General features: G+C 38.7%; 1 protein-coding gene across 1 annotated transcript; it reads right to left on the bottom strand.

The window, feature by feature from the left end:
- Positions 1-6,602: 6,602 nt before the first annotated feature.
- LOC120232766 (olfactory receptor 6C74-like) lies at positions 6,603-24,459 on the bottom strand. The gene is made up of 3 exons (XM_039233665.1): positions 23,498-24,459; positions 8,067-8,195; positions 6,603-6,852 (listed from the first exon to the last, which is right to left on the bottom strand). The coding sequence occupies exons 1-3, from the start codon at positions 24,457-24,459 to the stop codon at positions 6,603-6,605; spliced, it is 1,341 nt and encodes a 446-aa protein (XP_039089596.1).
- Between the last annotated feature and the right edge of the window lie 10 nt (positions 24,460-24,469).

Below are 24,469 nucleotides of genomic sequence, written 5' to 3' on the forward strand. Positions count from 1 at the left end.
TATAAGTAAGATGCCTGAACTAGAATTTAAAACCACGATTATAAGAGTACTAGTTGAGGTTGAAAAAAGAAAGAAGACACCAGACAACCCCTTTCTGCAGAAATAAAAGAACTAGGGGTGCCTTAGTTGGTTAAGTGTCTGACTTCGGCTCAGGTCATGTCTCACCGTTCATGAGTATGAGCCTAGCATCGAGCTCTGCTGACAGCTCAGAGCCTGGAGCCTGCTTTAGATTCTGTGTCTCCTCTCTCTCTGACCCTCCCCTGCCTGCACTCTGTCTCCTTCTGTCTCTCAAAAATAAACATTTAAAAATAAACAAAAAAATATTTAAAAATTTAAAAAAAGAAATAAAAGAACTAAAATCTACTCAGGATAAAATTTTAAATGCTATAACCTAGATGCAATCTCAAACAGATGCCATGATGGTGATAATGGACAGAGCAGAAAAGTGAATCAGTGATATAGATGAAATTATGAAAAATAATGAAGCTGTAAAGAAGAGGGAAGCAAAGGCAAAAGATTATAGTACAAGATTAGAGAACTCAGTGACTTATTAAAGAGAAATAACATTCATATCATAGGAGTCCCATAAGATGAAAAGAGAGAAAAGGGGGCAGAAGGTTTATGTAGGAAAATTATAGCTGAAAAATTTCCTAACTTGGGGAAAGACACAGACATCAAAATCCAAGAAGCACAGAAAACTCCCATTAAATTCAACAAAAGCAAGCAATTACCAAGGCATACTGAGCCAAATTCAGAAAATACATAAACAAGGAAATAATCATGAAAGGAGCAAGGGAAAAAAGAAGTCCTTAACCTACAGGGGAAGACAGATCATGTTTGCAGTAAATATGCCCACAGAAACTTGGCAAGCCAGAAAGGAGTGCCATAAAATATTCAACGTGCTGAATGGGAAAAATATGCAACCAAGAATTCTTTATCCAGCAAGGCTGTCATTCAGAATAGAAGAACAGATAAAGAGTTCCCCAACAACAACAATAATGACGACAACAACAACAACAAAACTAAAGGAGTTTGTGACCATTAAACCAGCCTTGCAAGAAATTTTAAGAGAGACTCTTTCAGTGGAGAAAAACAAAACAAAACAAATATCAAAAGCGGCAAAGGCTGGAAAGAACCAGAGAACATCAACAAATAAACAAACAAATATTTAAAAATATTTTAACAAAAGAAACAGAAACACCAACTCTATAGACAACACAATGGCACTAAAATTCATATATTTCAATAATCACTCTGAATGTAAATCAACTAAATGCCCCAATCAAAAGACATAGGGTATCAGAATGGATTAAAAAAAAAATCCATCTATACACTACCTACAAGAGACTCATTTTATTTTTTTATTTTTTTTAATGTTTTTTATTTATTTCTAGGAGAGAGAGAGAGACAGCGTGAGCAGGGGAGGGTCATAGAGAGAGGGAGTCACAGAATCCGAAACAGGCTCCAGGCTCTGAGCTGGCAGTCAGCACAGAACCCGACGCGGGGCTCGAACCCACGAACCGCGAGATCATGACCTAAGCGAAAGTCAGACGCTTAACCGACTAAGCCACCCAGGCGCCCTGACAAGAGACTCATTTTAGACCTGAGGACACCTGCAGACTGAAAGCAAGGGGATGGAGAACCATCTATCATGCTAATAAAGGTCAAAAGAAAGCCATAGCAGCCATACTTATATCAGACAAACTAGATTTTAAAACAAGTTTGTAACAAGAGATGAAGAAGGACATTATATCATAATTAGGTGTCTATCCATCAAGAGGAGCTAACAATTGTAAATGTTTATGCCCTTAATTGCCAGGAGCCGCACCGGCCTCTCTGGATGGCAATCACAGCAAGGAAGTGGCAAGGTTTGCAGTTCCTGCCATGAGAAATGAAAACTGGTATCTCCTTCTGCTTCTATTGGCTCATGTTGGATATAAGCCTACTGGTATTGACCAGGCCTCACAATATTCCATATCAGACCCATAATCTGAATACAGATACCTCATAAGGAAAAGCATATAACTGCATTTACAAAAGAGATTTTAGATGAAAGCTCTGTGGGCGATTGTCAAAAGGCTCTTCCTATGGGCCTTGCAGATCCGAGATTTAGGGGGTTAAGAACACAAGAATTACAATTGATCCTGGCCCTGAGACCAAGGGCCTATTTTGGGGTTAAGAGCAAAACATAGTTACTACATATATCTTTGCTAATTGGTGAAACATAACAGTCCCTTCCTCAAGGCCTACTTTCCACAAACACCCTCTCTTACACTGGCAGCTGGGATGAGGATAGATAACAGTAGCTAAAACATAAACCAAGGGCAAAAGACTGACCCAATCAGGGACACCATGATAGTCTCAACAAAAAAACCAATTCAGAAACAATCATCCTCTTGAGAGCCAGACAAAATACTCCTAGCTTATCTATATACAATTTGACCTATATGTTATCCTATTTTTCACTAAGAACAATATGTTATTTCCTTGGTAGGAATAATTCTACTATTGTTATCACAAAAGGCCTCCCATTGTAAGAAATTCCTTTCTCTGACTTCATCTTGTTGCTGAGCCTTAAAATAAAGACACAAAAACCAACAGGACAGAGATACCTGCCTGGTGATCAGAAAGAATCTCAGGGCTCTCTCTCTCTCTCTCTCTCTCTCTCGCCAACACCATCCATCTTTCAGGGACCCCTGGACCTGCCGGAGCCAGCTCGGCCTCCGGCATCTAATGTGGAAGAACTCAAATATATCAATCACAAACATAAACAAATGTACTGATAATAATACCATAATTGGGTAGAGAACTTTAACATTCCACTTACAGTCGGGAGCATGGGTGGCTCAGTAGGTTAAGCATCCAACTTTAGCGCAGCTCATAATCTCACAGCTTGTGAGTTTGAACCCCGTGGCAGGCTCTGTGCTCACAACTCAGAGCCTGGAGTCTGCTTCAGATTCTATCTCTGTCTCTCTCTGCCCCTTCCCTGCTCATGCACTGTCTCTTTCTCTCAAATAAAAATAAGCATTTAAAAAATTAAAAATTACTCTACATACAGCAATGGACAGATCTTCTAGGAGAAAAGTCTATAATGAAACAAGGCTCTGAATGACACATTAAACCAGATGGACTTAACAGATATATTCAGAACTTTTCATACAAAACAGTAGAATGTACAGTTTTCACAAGTGCACATGGAACATTCTCCAAAATAGATCACATACTGGCTCACAAAACAACCCTCAACAAATACAAAAAGATTGGGAATATACATGCATATTTTAAGATCACAACGCTATGAACTTGAAATCAACCACAAGAAAAATATGTGGAAAGCCCCCAACATGGAGGTTAAAGACCATCCTACTAAAGGACGAATGTATAAGCCAGGAAATTAATGAAGAAATTTAAAAATATATATGGAAGCCAATGAAAATGAAAGCATAGCAGTCCAAACCTTTTGGGATGCAGCAAAGGTAGTCCTAAGAGGAAAACTCATTGCAGTTAAAGCCTATCTTAAGAAGTAAGAAGGTCCCAAATACAGAACCTAACTCACACCTATAGGAGCTAGAAAAGCAGCAGTAAATAAAGCCCAAAGCTAGCATAAGAAGGGAAATGATAAAGATTAGAGCAGAAATAAACAGTATAGAATTGGGGGGGAAAAAAACAAAACAGCAGAACAGATCAGTGAATCTAAGAGCTGGTTTTTGAAAGATTAATAAAATTGATAAACCCCTAGCCAGATTTCTCAAAAAGAAAAGAGGACCCAAATAGATAATATCACAAATTATATGGAAAGATCACAACCAACACCACAGAAATTCAAACAATTATTAGAGAATATGATGAAAAATTATATGCCAACAAACTGGACAACCTGGAAGAAAAGGAAAAATTCCTAGACACCCACACACTACCAAAACTCAAATGGGAAGAAATAGAAAATTTGAAAAGACACATGACCAGTGAAGAAATTGAATTGGTTATCAAAAATCTCCAAACAAATAAGTGTCCTGGGCCAGAAGGCTTCCCAGGGAATTCTACCAGATATTTAAAGCAGAGTTAATACGTATTCTTCTCAAGCTATTCCAAAAAAAATAAATGGAAAGAATGCTTCCGGACTTATTTTATGAAGTCAGCATTCCTTTGATTCCCAAACCAGATAAAGACCCCACTAAAAAGAAGAATTATAGGGCATGATTCTGATGAATCTGATGAATATGGATGCAAAAATTCTCAACAAGATACTAGCAAATTGAATTCAACCGTATATTAGAAGAATTATTCACCATGATCAAGTGGGATTCATTTCTGGGCTACAGGGCTGATTAAATATTTGCAAATCAAACAACGCCATACATCACATTAATAGAAGAAAGGATAAGAACAATATGATCCTGTCAATAGATGCAGAAAAAGAATTTGAAAACATACAGCATTACTTCTTAATAAAAACCCTCAAGAAAGTCTGGATATAAGGAACATAACTTAACATCATAAAAGCCGTATATGTAAGGCCCACAGCTAATATTATCCTCAATGGGGAAAAACTGAGAACTTTCCCCCTGATATCAGGAACATGACATGATTGTCCACTCTCACCACTATTGTTTAACATGGTGTTGGAAGTCCTAGCCTCAGCAATCAGACAACAAAACAAAATAAATGCCAGTCAAATTGGTGAAGAAGAAGTCAAACTTTCACTTTTCATAAGTGATGTGATACTCTACATGGAAAACCTGAAAGATTCAACCAAAAAACTGCTAGAGCTGATACATGAACTCAATAAAGTTTCAGGATACGAAATTAACATACAGAAATCTGTGGTGTTTCTAAACATCAATAATGAAGCAGTATAAAGAGAAATTAAGAAATCAATCCTATTTACCAAGGCAATGAAAAGAATAAGATACCTAGGAATAAACTAACCAAAGAAGTTAAAGACCTCTATTCTGAAAACTATAAAACACTGATTTAAAAAAATTGAAGAGGACACAAAGAAATGGAAAGATATTCCATGCTCATGAATTGGAAGAACAAAATTATTAAAACATCTATACTACTCAAAGGAACCTACACATTTAAAGCAATCCCTATCAAAATCCACCAGCATTTTTCACAAAAATACAACAAACAATCCTAAAATTTGTATGGAACCACAAAAGACTCCAAATTGCCAAAGCAACCTTGAAAAAGAAAAGAAAAGCGAAGGCTTCACAATTCCAGACCTCAAGTTATATCACAAAGCTGTAGTGATCAAAACAGTACAGTAATGGAGCAAAAATAGACATAGATCAACGGAATAGAATCTAAAACCCAGAAATGAACCACAACTATATAGTCAGTTAATCTTTGGCAAAGCAGGAAAAAGTATCCAATGGGAAAAAGACAGTCTCCTTAGCAAATGGTACTGAGAGAACAGGACAGCAACATGCAGAAGATGAAACTGGACCATTTTCTTACACCACACACAAAAATAAATTCAAAATGGATGAAAGACCTAAATGTGAGACAGGAAACCATCAAAATCCTATAGAATAAAACAGGCAGGTACCTCTTTGACTTCAGCCACAGCAACTTCTTACTTGACATGTCTCCAAATGAGAGGGAAATAAAAACAAAAATGAATTATTGGGACTTCATAAAGATAAAAAGCTTCTGCACAGTAAAGGAAACAATCAACAATACTAAAAGGAAACTAACAGACTGGGAGAAGATACTTGCAAATGATATATCAGATAAAGGGTTAGTATCAAAAATCTATAAAGAACTTACCAAACTCATCACTCAAAAAACAAATAACCTAGTTAAGAAATGGGCAAAAGACATGAATAGACACTTTTCTAAAAAAGACATCCAGATGTCTAACAGACACATGAAAAGATGCTCAACATCACTCGTAATCAGGGAAATGTAAATCAAAACCACAATGAAATACCACCTCACACCTTCAAGATGTCTAAATTAACAACTCAGGAAACAATAGATGGTGGCGAGGATGTGGAAAAAAGGAAACCCTCTTGCATTGTTGGTGGAAATGGAAGCTGGTGCAGCCACTCTGAAAAACAGTATGGAAGCTCCTTAAAAAATTAAAAATAGAACTACCCTACAATCCAGCAATTGCACTGCTGGGAATTTATCCAAAGGATACAAAAATGCTGACTTGAAGGGCACATGCACCACAATGTTTATAAGCAGAACTATCAATAATAGCCAAATTATGGAAAGAGCCCAAATGTCCACCAACTGTTTAATGGTTAAAGAAGATATGGGATATGTATACAATGGAATACTACTCAGCGATCAAAAAGAATGAAATTTTGCCATTTGCAACAACATGGATGGAACTGGAGACTATGATGCTAAGTGAAATAAGTCAGAGAAAGACAGGTATCATATGATTTCATTCATATGTGGAATCTGAGAAACTTAACAGATGATCATAGGGGAAGGGAAACCTCACTGCTATGAGGAGGAAACCTGCTGCTCCCAGAAATAGAAACATAAAGGCTTGTATGAAACAGGCAAGAGAGGAAATAGTTTGCCTGCCTAAAAGAAAGATGACCAGCAACTTGGGAATAGCAGCACTTATGAAACAACACTCAAAGAAGGAGAAAATGCTGAAGAAAAAAGTACATAGGTGTCTGGAACCAGGAGTCGGCACAGGTGATGGTCACTATGAGAGCATTGCCTGCAATGGATGCCAGGTATGCCAGCAGGTGCACCAGGAAGAGGACTTTTCCCAGGTGTTGGAAGGCAGGGAATCCCTCCAAGGTGAATTCCTGCACAGTGGTCCCATTCCCCATTTCCATGGGCATCTCTTTCCACAACATCATCACTGCTGTCCTTAACCTAAAGTCAGCAACAACATGCTTTTAAAGAAATATGATTAAGGTATTTGCCTATCCAAGAAGGTGGCTAGACTGATAGCGAAGTAGTTTAGTCAGTTGGTTCTTGAATCAGATGGACCTGAATTCAATACTAGCTAAACAGTGTGTTCTAATCCCTGAGATGGGTCATCTTTGCAAAGTTAGCGAAACTTGAGACCTTCACTTTCACCCTTAGTGAAATGAAGATGGTAGGATACCTGTTCATGTTCCTATGAGAATTAAGTAAGATAAAGTATACAACTCACCTGACATATGATGCTAATGTTTTCTCTTGTTCCTCAAAGTCTAACTATAATGCTATGATCATTAATATAATGCTTAAATAGAGCATCAGCAGGAGGCAGGGTTATTGACATTTTTGTAGTTATATATTTTATTATTTTTAATGATATTATCAGTTTATAAGTAAACATAACAGTAATGTTAGTAATATTCCCTTTGAATATCCCTTTTAATAATGTAACACATTCTGTGGCCCAAGTTGTCATCAACATCATCTGTTGAGGATCTATGCTTGTTCTGTGCTGGTCATTGAAATTCAGTATTTCTATTACTCTTCACCATAACCACAAACCCCTTATTCTACAGAAGCAGAAACTGAGGCTTAGAGAGTTCCAGAGAACTTAGGTCACATAGCTGGGACTTTACCCAGAATACCCAAATCCAGAGTACCTACTGTTTCCAAATGCAGTGACAAAATCTTTTAAAATGGGAGTAAACCAATTGTTGGTGATTTCTCAACCTTAAGTGAAAGATCAGCTTTATATCTTACTTGTTTCTACCCTTAGTTATAATCACTGATGAGTTACTGGCCTGTGGAATGACACGGTGCTTAGAGAGCATCTACTTTAGCTCAAGCATTTTATAGAAGAGACTGGAAACCAGAGACATTGCGTGCTACTCAACAGGACATAAACTGTAAATCCAGAATTTGCCAACCACCCCTTGGGTTTTGCTAGCCTGTGAGGATGGTGGGACTCACAGTAGGTCACAGGATTAACCTACTTAAGAGGATATGCTGAAAAGCTGGCACTTATACACTGACTCTTCCATGAAGCTCAGTGAACATCTCTCTCTTCAGTCCTCTCAATCAGTGACTTCTCTCACAATGGTATTTGGCTCTAGTAGCTCAATAGGCTAAACATTGGGAGTATGGAATGTGTCACTCTCACTAACCCACTGTGGGCCAGATCCCCTGAAGTGTTGCTTGTGAAACCAAACTGCTCACCCCCGAGTGGCACAGCCTGAAGGAGCTTCTGCTTCTGTTCCGTTTGTCCCCAGTAAGTCCACAAATCATCACGGTCCCTATGGCCAGTCACACACAGGAGTCACCTTATGGCAGGCAGAACTTCCTCCTCTAGCAGCTATTGTCTTCCAAGAAATCAAGAGTTTGCTGTGAGATGAGAGGAAAGGAGAGAAGTAAATGCATTTATCATAGCCTACTGTCCCACAGTAAGGTGAATATGCATCCCATGTTACCAGGTCTGGCTGACAAAGCCCTTTTTCTACAGCCCAAAATGTTTCATACCACTGCAAGGCTACATGGCAGCCTTGACCACTGAAACCCCAGGAAGAAGCAAAGTAAAAACAACCACATTTCACTATAGCCAATTCTGGGCTAGATATGGAATCTCAGACTAGGGTTCTTTCTCCAAGTGGGTAAAAACCTGCCTAACAGGCAACATTGTGGTCTACCTCCTTTACTTGCTTCTCATAGGTTTATCCCTGGGTACTTCTGAGACAAGCTCCTTCTGCTGTAGTGCTCCACTGTCACTGGTACACCTGCTCCAAGATACCTTGTCCTCCACTATGCTCCTCCATCATATCTTCACCTTTCCATATAGAGAAGCATCTTTGTTTTACTGCATCAACAATGAGAACCTGCTGACACGCAAGTCTGAGGCTTTCTGATATTTTTCATGCAAGACTGTTTGATCACCAAACAGGATGGACTGAGCCAGTGAGCAGAGAGTGCAGCCTCCTAATTTTACTAGATGATGAAGACACAGGGGCAGAAAGTAAAGGTACGGCTGCTGTCCTGGGGGCAGCTAACGGGTCACTGTTGAGAACAAGTTACTGGGGCAACCCTTGGATTTATCTTCCCAATTAATTATAGTGACACTGACTCCCACTGTTCTCTGCTAAGAGTTTTCAAGGAAATTATATGGTTTCTAAATTCCCAAGCTGAATGTTGCTACTAACTTGGGGTAAAAGTCCAGACTACAATTTTCTCCATGTGTTGTATGCCAGAGCTTAGTTGTTAAAAGAACAATTCTATGATGAGTAAGAGCTCGATTACACCCTGGCTTTCATCAGGCTTTTTGGAAGATACTGGGAAAGTCCACCTTTCTTGGTTAATCATTCTTCATGCTTCTCCTAACATATGATTCTTTTCATCCAAAGGATATTTTCATTTTGTTTCACAATCTTGAAAACGAAAGCACACAATTTTTCTTCTTCAGGGGAGAAAAGGAAATGCTTGGTGGCTTCTGAAAAATCTCTAACCTGGCAGGGCCCTCTCTCCCAGATAAAAGTATCTGGGAAGTGGATCCTTAGATTCTTTCTAGATGGAGTTGAGGAAGAGATGTAAGCCTTAGGGTGGAGAAGCTATATCCATAGCAACCACTGCATTGTACCATAGTACCTCAGCTGGGCTGCAACAGCAGGAGTGACCCATTTTTCTTGGCCTTGGCTTCCCACTGAAATCCAGAGAAGTGGACTAAACTCCCAAAGTGTATTTTCAGGCAATCCTGGGGCATATGGTAGCTGTTTGGAAATTTGTTCTGCTTGAATCTTCCCTTATCAGTATTGAACTTACAACGTCAAGGCAAATATTATGGAAACTTTCACGATTTTCCTGTGGGTCCCACTTTCCCACTATTAGACAAAATCATTTTTATAACATCTCTCCATCAACACACTTTGCTTTCATTCCAGGCCATACCTGGACTCTATGGTCATATTCTCAGTTGGAAGTTAGGAAAAATAAAGAATATGAGAGATGAGTTACAGAAGCTGGAGTAGAATGAGACTATAAATTTTAATGCTCAGATAAAGGATCCTTTGCATGGGGTATTAATTTTATTCAGTGCCAGATTCATGGTGCATAAACACCTGTTACACATGAGGAGCACCAATGCCAACATGACAGTGGGCAGGTGGGATGTCTTCATGTGGTTTGATGGAAAGGTTTGCAAAGGGGACACTCAAAGAAATGAGCTGAACTAATTACACTTTGTATCTAGCATAAGAGGTGGTGAGCTGACACCAACAATATTTCAAATTGTTCCACTTTTCTGGATAGTGCCTTCATGGCTCTCCAATACCACTATTTATTCATGTTTTTTGATGTAGTCTCAATAGTTTATTCTTTTTTTTTTTTTTAACCTTGTTTCAGCAACATATATAGAAAGAAATTGCTATGGCCTATGTCAAAGAGGTGTCTGCCTGTGTTCTCCTCTAAGATCTGATGATTTCCTGTCTCACGTTTAGATTATTCATCCATTTTGAATTTATCTTTGTGTATGGTGAAAGAAGGCAGTGCAGTTTCATCCTTTTGCATGTTATTGTCCAGTTTTCTCAACACCATTTGCTTAAGAGATTGTCTTTTTCTATTGGATATACTTTCCTGCTTTGGCAAAGATTAATTGACCATGTAGTCGTGGTTCAGTTCTATATTTTCTATTCTGTTTCATTGATCTATGTGTCTATTTTTGTTCTATTGCCATATTGTTTTGATTACTACAGCTTTGTAATATAGCCTGAAATCCAGAATCGTGATGCTTCCGGCTTTGCTTTTCATTTTCAAGGTTGCTGTCACTATTTAAAGTCTTTGGGGGGTTCCACACAAATTTTAGGATTGTTTGTCCTAGCTCTGTGAAAAGTACTGTTGGTATTTGTATATAGATTACATTAAATGTGTAGATTCCAGTAGATAGTATAAACATTTTAAAAATATTTCTTCTTCCAATCCATGAGCATGAATGTCTTTCCAATTCTGTGTCCTTGCAATTTTCTTCGTCAGTGTTTCTTTGTTTTGTTTTGTTTTTTTAATAGTTTATTGTCAAGTTGGTTTCTATATAACACACAGTGCTCATCCTCATCGGTGTTTTATAGTTTTCAGAGTACAGGTCTTTCACTTCTCTGGTTAGGTTTATTCTTCAGTATCTTATTGTTTTTGTTGCATTGGTACATGGGATTGAGTTCTTAATTTCTCTTTCTTCTGCTTCATTATTTGTGTCTAGAAGTGCCTTCCCCCATGGTCTTCTGTTAAGTTTCTCAAGATCCACATATGAATGAAAACATATGATATCTGCCTTTCATTATTTAAAATTTTCGAATTCATGTTCATCAGGGATATTGGCCTGCATTTCTCCTTTTTACGGGAATCTTTGTCTGGGTTTGGTGTCAAGGTAATGCTGGCCTTATAGAATGACTTTGGGAGTTTTCCTTCTATTTCTATTTTTGGAATACTTTGAGAAGAATGGGTATTAACTCTTCCTTAAAAGTTTGTTAAAATTCACCCGTGAGCCATCTGGCCCTGGACCTCTTTTGTTGGGAGACTTTTTTATTGCAGATTCAAATTCTTTTCTGATTTCAAATTCTTGAAATTCTGTTCAGTTTTTTTTTTCCAAGTTTTCTATTTCCTCTTGCTTCAGTTTGGGGTGTTTCTATGTTTCTAAAAATGTATCCGTATCTTCCAGATTGTCCCAATTTATTAGCATATAATTTTTCATAATATTGTCTTCTTTATGTTGTTCTAAAAATTGTGGTTTACTATTAAATGTTTATTTGAGAGAGAGTGCATGCTCGTGAGCAGGGGAGGAGCAGAGGAAGAGAGAGAACCTAAGCAAAGCAGGCTCCACACTGTCAGTGTAGAAGCCTGATGTAGGGCTGCATCTCATGGAACCATGAGATCATGAACTGAGACAAAAATCAAGTGTTGGATGTTTAACCAACTGAGCCACTCAGGTGCCCCCATAATGTTCTCTTCTGGCGGTTTGTATTTCTGTGGTGTTGGTTTTTATTGCTCCTCTCTCATTTGTGATTTTATTTCGGTACTTTCTCTTTTCTTTTTGATAAGTCTGGCTGGAGGTTTATTAATTGTATTAATTTTTTCAAGGAACCAACTCTTAGTTTCATTAATCTGTTCTACTCTTTGGGGGTGTTCTATATCATTTATTTCTGTTCTAATCTTTATCCCCCTGCTTCTGCTGGCTTTAAGTTTCATTTGTTTTTCTTTTTCTAACCCCTTTAGGTGTAAGATTTGGTTTTTTATTTGGCATTTTTCTTGCCTCTTGAGGTAGACCTGTATTGCTATATAATTTCCTCTTGGAACTGCTTTTAATCCATCCCAACGGCTTTGGACCACTGTGTTGTCATTTTCACTTGCTACCATACATATTTTTTATTTCTTTTTAAATTTCCTGGTTGACTCCTTCATTCTTTTTTAAAACTTTTTTAATGTTTTTTATTTACTTCTGAGAGAGAGACACACACAGCGTGAGCAGGGGAGGGTTAGAGAGAGGGAGATACAGAATCTAAAACAGTCTCCAGACTTTGAGCTAGCTGCCAGCATAGAGCCCGACGTGGGGCTTGAACCCATGAACTGTGAGATCATGACCTGAGCCGAAGTCATATGCTCAACCGACTGGGGAGCCACCCAGGTGCCCCAACTCATCCATTCTTTAGGAGCATGTTCTTGAACCTCCATGTATTTGTGGTGTTCCCAAACCTTTTCTTGTGGTTGACTTCGGGTTTCATAGCATTGTGCTCAAAAAAAAAAAAAATTAGTTTCAATCTTTTTGTGTTTGTTGAGGTCTGATTTGCTACCATTATGTGATCTATTCTGGAGAATCTCCCATTTGCACCTAATCTCTTTGTATCTGTTGAGGCCTTATTTGTGACCTAATATGTGATGAATTCTGGAGACAATCCCATTTGCACCTGAAAAGAATGTGTATTCTGCTGTTGTAGGATGAAATGTTGTGAATATTTCTAAGTCCATCCAGTCAGTATATCACTCAAAGCCATTTTTTCCTTGTTTATTTTCTGTTTAGATGATCCATACATGGATGTAAGGGTGCTGTTCAAGTCCCTTACTATTATTGTATTATTATCAATAAGTTCTTTTATGGTTGTTATTGTTTTATATTTGTGTGCTTCCATGTTGGGTGCATAAATGGTTACAATTGTGTATCTTATTGTTGGATTGTCCCCTTTGTTACGATATGGTGCCCTTTTTCATTTCTTGCTAGTCTTTGTTTTAAAGTCTACTTTGTCTGATATAAGTATTAGTACTGAGGTTTCTTTTGATGTCCATTTATATGCATAATAAATGGTTCTTCATCCCCTCACTTTCAATCTGCAGGTGTCTTTAAATCTAAAATGAGTCTCTTCTAGGTGGTGGGCAAGTAATCTAACTAGTATAAAAGATGGATTGAAGAAGGCACTGCTAGGCCCCACTCATATTACCTTGGATTCAACTTGATAGGCAATCTGTAGGTTGTTTACTACAAATTCCTGCAAACTCTGCCAGCGCACTATTTTTGGAATTATGCACATTTTTCTGTGAATAATTATGACAAGCCAGAAGGGCTAGCAAAAGAACATTCCCACAAGCAATCCTCAGTGAATAATGGGTGCAGAATTGTTATATACATACCCCATCTTCTTTTCTTCTGGGTTTGAATAACTCTGAAGAATGTTCTATACTGCTACACAGAATTCCACAGTGAGATTGGGCTCCAATTTCCCAGAAGGGTAACTGGCTTGATAAGACACAATTCTTTTTCCTATAGCACTTTCTCTCCTCCCTACTGGTCATTTATGGAATCAACTCTCCAGTAAACTACTTGTCTTCAAATCCTTGCTTCTGAGTCTGCTTCTGGGGTAACTCAAACGAAAGCACTAAATTTTCTTCTACTACCTCGTATATTTCTCCTGAAATTCATACCTTCTCTGAAAATTGTATATATACTAATACTATGAAGGTTCCTCTGTGAATCAGCCCTTACTTCAATTTTCATGGTCTGTCATATGAGAAATGTCTTTCACAGAATAATGCCTTTCATCCCAAAATAACTAATTTCAAGGAGTTCATTAAAGACTCTCTGTTCCACCAAGGTGGAATAACCCTTCCCCCCACCCAGGTCTTCCCTCTTTTCTTAAAATATTTTTAATGTTTGTTTGTTTATTTATTTTAATATGCTTTATTGTCAAATTGGTTTCCATACAACAGAAACTGTTCATCCCAACAAGAGCCCTCCTCAATGCCCATCACCCGTTTTCCCCTCTCCCCCAACCCCCATCACCCCTCTGTTTGTTCTTGGCATTTAAGAGTCTTTTATGATTTGCCTCCCTCCCTTTCTGTAACTTTTCCCCTTTCCCTTCTCCCATGGTCTTCTGTTAAGTTTCTCAAGATCCACATATGATGGTATCTGTCTTTCTCTGACTGACTTATTTCACTAAGCATAAAACCCTACAGTTCCATCCATGTTACTGCAAATGGCCAGATTTCATTTTTTCTCATTGCCATGTAGTATTCCATTATATATATAAACCACATCTTCTTGATCCATTCATCAGTTGATGGGCATTTAGGTCTTTCCATGATTTGACTATTGTTGAAAGTGCTGCTACGAACATTGGGGTACATGTGCCCCTATGAGTCAGCACTCTTGTATCCTTTGACTAAATTCATAGCAGTGCTATTGCTGGGTCATAGGGTAGTTCTATTTTTAATTTTTTCAAAAACCTCCACACTGTTTTCCAGAGCGGCAGCACCAGTTTGCATTCCCACCAACAGTGCAAGAGAGTTCCCATTTCTCTACATCATTGCCAGCGTCTACAGTCTCCTGATTTATTCATTTTAGCCACTCTGAGGTGGTATCTCAGTGTGGTTTTGATTTGTATTTCTCTAATGATGAGTGACGCATCGTTTCATGTGTTTGTTGGCCATCTGGATGTCTTTTATGGAAAAGTGTCTATTCATGTCTTCTGCCCATTTCTTCACTGGACTATTTGTTTTATGGGTGTGGAGTTTGGTAAGTTCTTTATAGATTTTGGATACCAGTCTTTTATCTGATATGTCATTTGCAACTATATTTTCCCATTCCGTCAGTTGCCTTTTGGTTTTGTTGACTCTTTCCTTTGCAGTGCAGAAGCTTTTCATCTTGATGAGGTCCCAATAGTTCATTTTTACTTTTAATTCCCTTAGGAGATGTGTTGAGTAAGAAATTGCTGCAGCTGAGGTCAAAGAGGTTGTTGTCTTCTTTCTCCTCTAGGGTTTTGATGGTTTCCTGTGTCACATTCAGGTCCTTCATCCATTTTGAGTTTATTTTCTGTATGGTGTAAGAAAGTGGTCTAGTTTCATTCTTCTGCATGTTGCTGTCCAGTTCTCCCAGCACCATTTGTCAAAGAGACTATCTTTTTTCCATTGGATACTCTTTTCTTGCTTTGTCAGAGATTAGTTGGCCATACAACTGTGGGTCCAATTCTGGATTCTCTATTCTATTCCACTGGTTTATTTGTCTGTTTTTGTGCCAATACCATACCATCTTGATGATTACAGCTTTGTAGTAGAGGCTAAAGTCTGGGATTGTGATGCCTCCTGATTTTGGCTCATTTTTACTTTGGCTATTTGGGGTCTTTTGTGGTTCCATACACATTTTAGGATTGTTCTAGCTTTGAGAAGAATGCTGGTGCAATTTTGATTGAGATTGCATTGGATGTGTAGATTGCTTTGGGTAGTATTGACATTTTAACAATATTTATTAACAATAATTTAACAATATTTATTCTTCCAGTCCATGAGCGTGGAATGTTTTTCCCTTTCTTTGTGTCTTCTTCAATTTCCTTCATAAGTTTTCTGTAGTTTTCATCATACAGATATCTTGTATCTTTGGTTAGGTTTATTCCTAGGTGTTTTATGGTTTTTTGTGCAATTGTGAATGGGATCAACTTCCTGATTTCTCTTTCTGTTGCTTCATTATTGGTGTATAAAAATGCAACCAATTTCTGTACGTTGATCTTGTACCCTGTAGCTTTGCTGAATTCATGGATCAGTTCTAGCAGACTTTTGGTGGAGTCTGTCGGGTTTTCCACGTAGAGTATCATGTCATGTGTGTAAAGTGAAAGTTTGACTTCTTCTTTGCCAATTCTGATGTTTTTTTATTTCATTTTGTTGTCTGATTGCTGATGCTAGGACTTCCAGCACTATGTTAAACTACAGCAGTGAGAGTGGACATCCTGTCGTGTTCATGATCTCAGGGGGAAAGCTCTCAGTTTTTCCCCACTGAGGATGATATTAGCTGTGGGCTTTTCATAAATAGCTTTTATGATGTTTAAGTAAGTTCCTTCTATCCCGACTTTCTCAAGAGTCTTTATTAAGAAGAGATGCTATATTTTGTCAAATGCTTTTTCTGCATCTATTGACAGGATCATATGGTTCCTATTTCTTCTTTTGTTAATGTGATGTATCACATTGAGTGATTTGCAAATATTAAGCCAGCCCTGTAACCCAGGAATGAATCCCACTTGACCACGGTGAATAATTCTTTTTACATGCTGTTGAATTCGAATTGCTAGTATCCTGTTGAGAATTTTTGCATCCATATTCATCAGGGATATTCGCTTGTAGTTCTCTTTTTTTGCTGGGTCTCTCTCTGGTTTGGGAATCAAAGTGATTCTGGGTTCATAGAATGAGTCCAGAAGTTTTCCTTCCATTTCTATTTTTGGAAACAGCTGGAGAAGGACAGGTATTAACTCTGTTTCAAATTTCTGGTAGAATTCCCCAGGGAAGCCATCTGGCCCAGGACTCTTATTTGTTCGGAGGTTTTTGATAACTGGTTCAATTTCTTCACTAATTATGGATCTATTCAAATTTTGTATTTCTTCCCATTTGAGTTTTGGTAGTGTGTGTGTGTACAGGGATTTGTCCATTTCTTCCAGATTGTCCAGTTTGAGGACATATAATTTTTCATAGTATTCCCTGATAATTGCTTGTATTTCTGAGGGATGGGTTGTAATGAATCCATTTTCATTCGTGATTTTATCTATTTGTGTCCTGTCCCTTTTCTTTTTGAGAAGCCTGGCTAGTGGTTTATCATTCTGTTTATTTTTTCAAAAAACCAACTCTTGGTTTCATTGATCTGTTCTACTGTTGTTTTTTTGTTTTTTGTTTTGGATTCTATATTGTTTATTTCTTCCCTGACCTCTATTATTTCTCTTCTTCTGCTGGGTTTGGGGTGTCTTTGCTGTTCTGCTTCTAGTTCCTTTAGGTGTGCTGTTAGATTCTGTATTTGGGATTTTTCTTGTTTCTTGAGATAGGCCTGGATTGCAATGTATCTTCCTCTTAGAACTGCCTTTGCTGCATCCCAAAGGACTTGGATTGTAGCATTTTCATTTTCATTTGTTTCCATATATTTTTTAATTTCTTCTCTAAATACCTGATTGACCCATTTTTTCTTTAGTAGGATGTTCTTTAACCTCCAAGCTTATGGAAGTTTTCCAGACTTTTTCCTGTAATTGGTTTTAAGTGTCATAGTATTGTGGTCTGAAAGTGAGCATGTCATGATCTCAATTCTTTTATATTTATTGAGGGCTCCTTTGTGACCCAATATGTGATCTATCTTGGAAAATATTCCAGGTGCACTCGAGAAGTAAGTATATTCTGCTGCTTTGGGATGTAGAGTTCTAAATATATCTGTCAAGTCCAAGTGTTCCAATATGACATTCAGGGCCATTGTTTTTTACTGATTCCCTGTCTAGATGATCTATCCATTGCTGTAAGAGGAGTATTAAAGTCCCCTGCAATTAGCACATTCTTATCAATAAGATTGCTTATATTTGTGATTGTTTTATATATTTGGGTGCTTCTGAATTCAGTTTGTAGACATTTATAATTGTTAGCTCTTCCTAATGGATAGATCCTGTAATTTTATATAATGCACTTCTTCATCTCTTGTTACAATCTTCGATTTAAAGTCTTGTTTGTCTGATATAAGTATGGTTATTCCAGCTTTCTTTTTATTTCCAGTAGCATGATAGATAGTTCTCCATCCCCTCGCTTTCAATCTGAAGGTGTACTCAGACCTAAAATGAGTCTCTTGTAGACAGCAAATAGATGGGTCTTGCTTTTTTATCCATTCTGATACCTGTGTCTTTTGATTGGACCATTTAGTCCATTTACATTCAGTATTATTATTGAAAAATATGGGTTTAGTGTCATTGTGTTATCTGTAGGTTTCATGCTTGTAGTGGTGTCTCTGGTACTTTGTGGTCCTTGCAACATTTCACTCAAAGAGTCCCCCTTAGGATCTTTTGTAGGGCTGATTTAGTGGTAGTGAATTCCTTCAGTTTTTGTTTGTTTGGGAAAACCTTTCTCTCTCCTTCTATTCTGAATGATAGGCTTGCTGGATAAAGGATTCTTGGCTGCATATTTTGCCTGCTCATCACATTGAAGATTTCCTGTCATTCCTTTCTGGCCTGCCAAGTTTCAGTAGATAGGTCTGCAACTACTCTGATAGGTCTCCCTTTGTATGTTAGGGCCCTTTTATCCCTAGCTGCTTTCAGAATTCTCTCTTTATCCTGTATTTTACCAGTTTCACTGTAATATGTCATGCAGAAGATCAATTCATGTTACATCTGAGGGGAGTTCTCTGTGCCTCTTGGAAGGCAGAAACAGAACCTGTTTTCTTTCCCAGGTTGGTGAAATTCTCAGCTATGATTTGTTCAAGTACCCCTTCAGCCCCTTTCTCTCTCTTCTTCTTCTTATGTAATTCCTATGATACAGATATTGTTCCATTTAATTGCATCATTTAGTTCTCTAATTCTCCTTTCATAATCCTGGGTCATTTTATCTTTTTCCCTGCTTCCTCTTTTTCCATAATTTTATCTTCTAATTTACCTATTCTCCCCTCTGTCTCTTCAGTCTGTGCTGTGGCCACCTCCATTTTATTTTGCAACTCATTTATATCATTTTTTAATTCATCATGACTAGTTTTAGCATCCTTGATCTCTATAGCAATGGAATCTCTGCTGTCTTCTATGCTTTTTTCAAGCCCAGTGATTAATTTTATGGCTATTATTCTAAATTCTTGTTCAGTTATGTTGCTTTTATCTGTTTTGATCAATTCTTTAGCTGTCACTTCTTCTTGGAATTTCTTTTGAGGAGAATTGTTCTGTTTCATCATTTTGGCTAGTTTTCTGTCCCTTGTGAGTTAAAAATTTTTTTTAATGTTTTATTTATTTTTGAGAGAGAGATAGAGACAGCATGAGCAGGGGAGGGTCAGAGAGAGAGAGAGAGAGGGAGACACAGAAGCCCAAGACAGGCTCCAGACTGAGCTAGCTGTCAGCACAGAGCCTGACATGGGGCTTGAACCCACGAACCATGAGATCCACAAACCAGGAGATGATGACCTGAGCTGAAGTCAGATGCTTAACCAACTGAGCCACCCAGGCGCCCCTGTCCCTTGTGAGTTTTAAAAGCTTGTTGTGTGCTCTGCAGCTGCAAGCACTGCTATATTAAAGGGCGGGGGGGGGGGGTGTCATACACTGTCCAAGGCCTGGCCCTTCAGGAGGTATTTTTAGAAGAGTGTTATTTGCTGTCTGTTGTTGTGACTTTGGTTATTTTATTTCCCAAATCATGGTGATGTTTTGGACCCTCCACCAGGTGTGCTTTAATTTGTTCCTTGAAGTAGCCCTAGAAAGGAACACAAACAGACAAACAAAAACATGCAAATACACAAATAAACAAGCAAACAAACAAAAACAAAGAACAGTCTAAAAGCAAAAAAACAGAAACATCAGCTACAAAAAAAGAACAGGGTGGAGGCGGTGTTGATAGAAGAGCATATACAAAGAGAGAAACAACAGGGGCAAGGTCAAAACATTGACCAGGCAGAGAGACTAAAAGGCTTAATCCAGAGAGGGAGATAAAGGAGAATAAGGAAGGAGATGAGGAAAAAGAAACAAAGATAGAGTTATCCAGAGAAACTATATGGCCTGATTATTCCAGAGAGAGAGAAAGGAAAGAAGGAGGTGTAGAACATGCATCAAGAGAATGGATTAAATGTCTGTTTAAGCAAACCAATAACCAGAGTAACGAGCCTAGAGGGAGGGAAGAGATAAGACGGAGGAAAGGGAGAATATATCTAACTAACAAGAATTGTCCTAGAATTAATCCAGGCAACGCCAGAGTGCTGGTCCAGAGGAGAGGGTCGTCTGGTTCCACAGCATCTATCCAAGTCCAAGAGATACGAAATTCTCTTCCAGCACAGAGGGGCATGGCTTGGTGTAGGCGGTCCCGCCTCCACGTGGATCATCTTGGACCAACCCCTGAGGCCTGCCTTGGTGGTTGTGGGGAGAAAAATAGCAGCCCCCCTTTCCTTCTTCATGGACCAGGTGTCCCAAATAACTCCTTTGGATCCATTCTCACTGTGCCTCTGGCACAGACTGGGCGGTCTTTCTCGGTCCACTGACTCCTGTGCCCCCGTTTGACTGGGACCTAAACTCCCACTCCGTGTACCCTGGCATTGGGGAAACGCCTCCCCATGCTCCCCGATATGTGATCCCAGCTGGTTCTGTCCTGCGTCACAGCACTTCAGGGAAGGGGACCGGTTTCTCCTGCTGCAGACTGTGCCTCTGACCTACCATCAAATCCAGAGATGACTCCCCTCCTGCTGAGGTGTGCAAACAGGGCAGCCAGCCCTTGTCTGAAGAAGGCCCTGCAGTTAGAGATGGGATCCCTCTCTGCCCCAGTCCAAGGTTTTTCTCTTGTCCAGATATAGTCCTATGCTTCCACAGCCACTCTTTGTCTCTCCATAGAAGAGGATCCCTCTCCTCTGTGCCATTGCAGCCCATTTTATCTCCCCTAGTTCACAATCATACACCTATGGGGGCTGTCCAGTTTTCCCACTTTCTCCCTGGTAGACTCTGTCTGTTTTCCTTCCAGATTCTTGGGGTTCAAAGTGTTGCAGGATTCTTGCACAGAGAGTTGTGACACCGAGGCTTTTCTTTCCAGGAAGCAACTTTATTCGTGCCGGCACTGCTCAGTTGGGTTCGTACCCGAAAGAACTGAGCAGCCCACATCACATGGCATAGTTTTTAAATACATTTTCTATTTCTTTGTCTCCCATGTATGGTAACACACATAAACATGCAGTCTGATTAAGTTGTTTCAGTTTACAAGAACATGGGGGATGTAGGCACTTGGACCCATATCTAGGTGACCTTGAAGTCTTCTCTCCTCTCTTCTTCATTTTTTCTTTCTCCTTAGGGAGGGGTTCCTACCACAAAAGTCCTATGGCTTCAGCCCTTCTTTTTTTGAGAGACTCAGGAAGTACAGATTCCTCTTCTCCGCCATGTTAGCCACCAAGTTCTTTATTTATTTTTTTAATTTTTAAAAATGTTTTATTTATTTCTGAGAGAGAGAGACAGTGTGAGCAGGGGAGGGTCAGAGAGAGAGGGCGATACAGAATCTGAAGCAGGCTCCAAGCTCTGAGCTGGCCATCAGCACAGAGCCCGATGTGGGGCTCAAACCCACAAACCACGAGATCATGACCTGAGCCAGATTTGGATGCTTAACCGACTGAGCCACCTAGGCACCCCAGATCTCCCCTCTTTAAATTAGAATACCCTGGACATAACATAACAAAGAATGATAGGAAGATTCTGAAATACAGAAAGAAGATAGCAGACAGCCTAGGGACCTTGGGACTTGAGGCAGTTGTTTCCCTGGGTTTCCTTATTGCCTTTCATATATCTCAGACAGAGTGCTTCAGAAGCCTCCAACTCAGGACCGATAGATTTTTTAAAATAGTTCCAAAATAAAAAAACAAAAACAAAAAACCTTTTCTCCCTAACCCAAGCTAGGAGAAGAATGCCCTAGTAACAGAATTTTTATCAATACTAACTCTACTACAGCCAAATACCAAGAGAAAAGCCATACCTTCTTCTTGTGGTTTCATCTGAGTTGATCTAGGAGTACTTTTCCTACTCATTCATGATAAAAAATAATAAACGCACAATAAGCTAGGAGTAGAGTAGAACTACCTCAACTTAATAAAGAGCATCTACAAAAATACTTAGAGGTTCATCTCCTACACTAGTCTGGTTCATGAGGCCAGACTATGAAAATTGGCAGAGGTGGCTATTTTATCTAGTGCACAGAAACTAGAAACATAATTCTCAGGAGTTCCCTGCCTTTAGATTAGGTGGAGAAATGATCTTCTTTGGGGAAAGGAGGGACATATAGACACGACAGTCCTTGGAAGACCATAACCCCCAGGACAGTTTGAAAGCAGACCATTCCCAGACATAAAAATCTAAATCACTCTACATTCTTTGATAGTCTAAAATTCTTCCTTATCATAATATGCCTTAAATATAAGTAATTCTCAAATCAAGCAGGAAAGGAATATATGCACTCAAATCAGACATACCAAAAATTAAATGCCCACCATGTCCATGTTGTGTCAGATATGACAGGTACTACTTCCATTAGGGCCAATTGTCTTCAGGGGGGACCCACTTACTCCAAGAAGCTACAAACACAATAACTGGCCCAATTTTAATCCATAAAATGCTGCATAAAATGTCGACCATAATTTAGCTTAACCTGGAAGACAGTGGCAGTTCCCACACCTAAAGTCACATTAGGAAAAAATATCTCTTACATATGGGGAGAGAATCTGGTAGTGAGATCACCTATCTTTTAGTAAGTAACCTATTGGGTCCAAGCTTTGGCAACATTAATTACAGGGGGGGAAAGTTGAATAAATTAAAAAGTTTTGCATTTTATTTATGTTTCAAGAAAGAGTTAAAGACAATTTTATTAATTACATTTGATACACTAGAAGATGACAAAGTCAAAGTGCCTAACCACCTAGAGTTACACTGAGCTATTTATGCCTCTAAAATGAATTGACCCAAAGAAAGAATGAGCTACTGCTGGTTAAGTTACATAAAAGATATAATTAATGAAATGCCATTAATTTTCATGAGGCTATTATGTGACTTCGTGTCATTTTCAGAAACCAACAACAATAACAAACGTGCATAGTATCTGTGAAGTGCAATAAAGCAAAGTGATATAAAACAAGGTATGCCTATAATTATCTACAATTATTTACTGTATAATAAAATGCTGACCTATGTCATAAGATGAAAAAATAAATAAATAAATAAATAAATAAAATTTCAAACCATGAATACATAAAATGGTAATGTTTCTATGTTTTTTTAGGTATCAGAAAACTCAAGCATAAGAAGGTACCAGCAATTATTTTTATCATTTGATTGACAATGTTTTAAATTCTTAGGTTAAAAAATTTGTATTATATGATTTTTGTATACAAGGGTCTCCATAAATGTTGTCTGAATTGAATTCATAAAAGACCACTGAGTAAAAAGTCAAGATATCCTTTAGCATAATATAGAGCACTAATATGAATTTTCAAATAGTGAAAAGTATTGCATTGCAAAGTAAGATAGTACCCATCCAGATGAAAATTAGCATATGCTAGGTCACTATGTGTAGAGATTCTATAGAAAAGATTTCTGCAATAATGGGAAATTTAACTAGAAGACCAAGAAGATCCACTTACCTTCCAAAGCTCTGTTTCTGCAACCTCACCCTGGATAGAGCATCCCTCAGAGCCTGGTGGACCTGCTTGTTCCGCAGAGTGTAGATGACAGGGTTCAGCAGGGGGGTCACCACTGTGTTCACAAGGGCAGCCTCCCTGTTGGAGTCCAGCCTATTTGTTTGCTTTGGTTTCACATATATAAAGACAGAGCTGCCGTACATCAGACAGAGGACAAAGAGGTGAGAGGAGCAGGTGGAGAAAGCTTTCTGTCGCTCCTTGGCTGATGGAAGTCGCACAATTGTGAATACTATGTTGCTGTATGCAATGATGGTTAAAATGAGAGATATCAGAATGACAAGTAAAGCAAGGAAGAAGATATATATTTCAACAGACCTGGTGTCAGAACAAGAGAGATGAATTAGGGAGCCGAGGTCACAAAAGAAATGAGAGATGACATTGGGGCCACAGAAGGATAACTGGGAAACCTTGAGCACCAAGCCAGTGATGAAGATGAAGGACAAAGCACTGCAGAAGAAAACCAGAAGGAAACTGACCCTCAGGTTCATGATGGCCGGGTAGTGGAGAGGTTTGCAAATGGCCAGGTATCGATCCAAGGACATCACAGCCATAATGAAGAAAATTATTGACCCAAAAAACAGAAAAGAAAAGGCTTGTATTAGACAAGATGTAAAAGACATTTTTTGTCTTCCTGAAAGAAAGATGGACAGCAGTTTAGGAATAACTGTGGTGATAAAACAGCATTCAGAGAAGGAGAAAGTGCTGAGTAAAATATACATTGGTGTCTGGAGGTGATGGTCCACCCAAGTGATGATAATGATCACCATATTTCCTGTGACAGAGGCCAGGTATGCCAGCAGATGCATCAGGAAGAAAATGTTCCCCAGGTACTGGATGGCAGGAAACCCTTCCAGAACAAATTCTTGGATTGTTGTCTCATTCCTCACCTCCATGTTTATCTCCATTTCGCTGTCA

The sequence above is a fragment of the Hyaena hyaena genome, unplaced genomic scaffold (genome assembly GCF_003009895.1).
Source record: "Hyaena hyaena isolate Hyena2069 unplaced genomic scaffold, ASM300989v1 scaffold_78, whole genome shotgun sequence".
Classification (NCBI taxonomy): Eukaryota; Metazoa; Chordata; class Mammalia; order Carnivora; family Hyaenidae; genus Hyaena; species Hyaena hyaena.

Bases quoted from the DNA above. Each gene is read 5' to 3' on its own strand.
- LOC120232766 (XM_039233665.1), bottom strand. From the start codon at position 24,459: ATGGAGATAAACATGGAGGTGAGGAATGAGACAACAATCCAAGAATTT. The intron at 8,196-23,497 runs GTAAGTGGATCT...GACTGGCCATAG, and splicing joins CAGAAACAGAGCTTTGGAAG to GGACCGTGATGATTTGTGGA. The intron at 6,853-8,066 runs GTTAGTGAGAGT...TGCTGACTTTAG, and splicing joins GGGGATCTGGCCCACAGTGG to GTTAAGGACAGCAGTGATGA.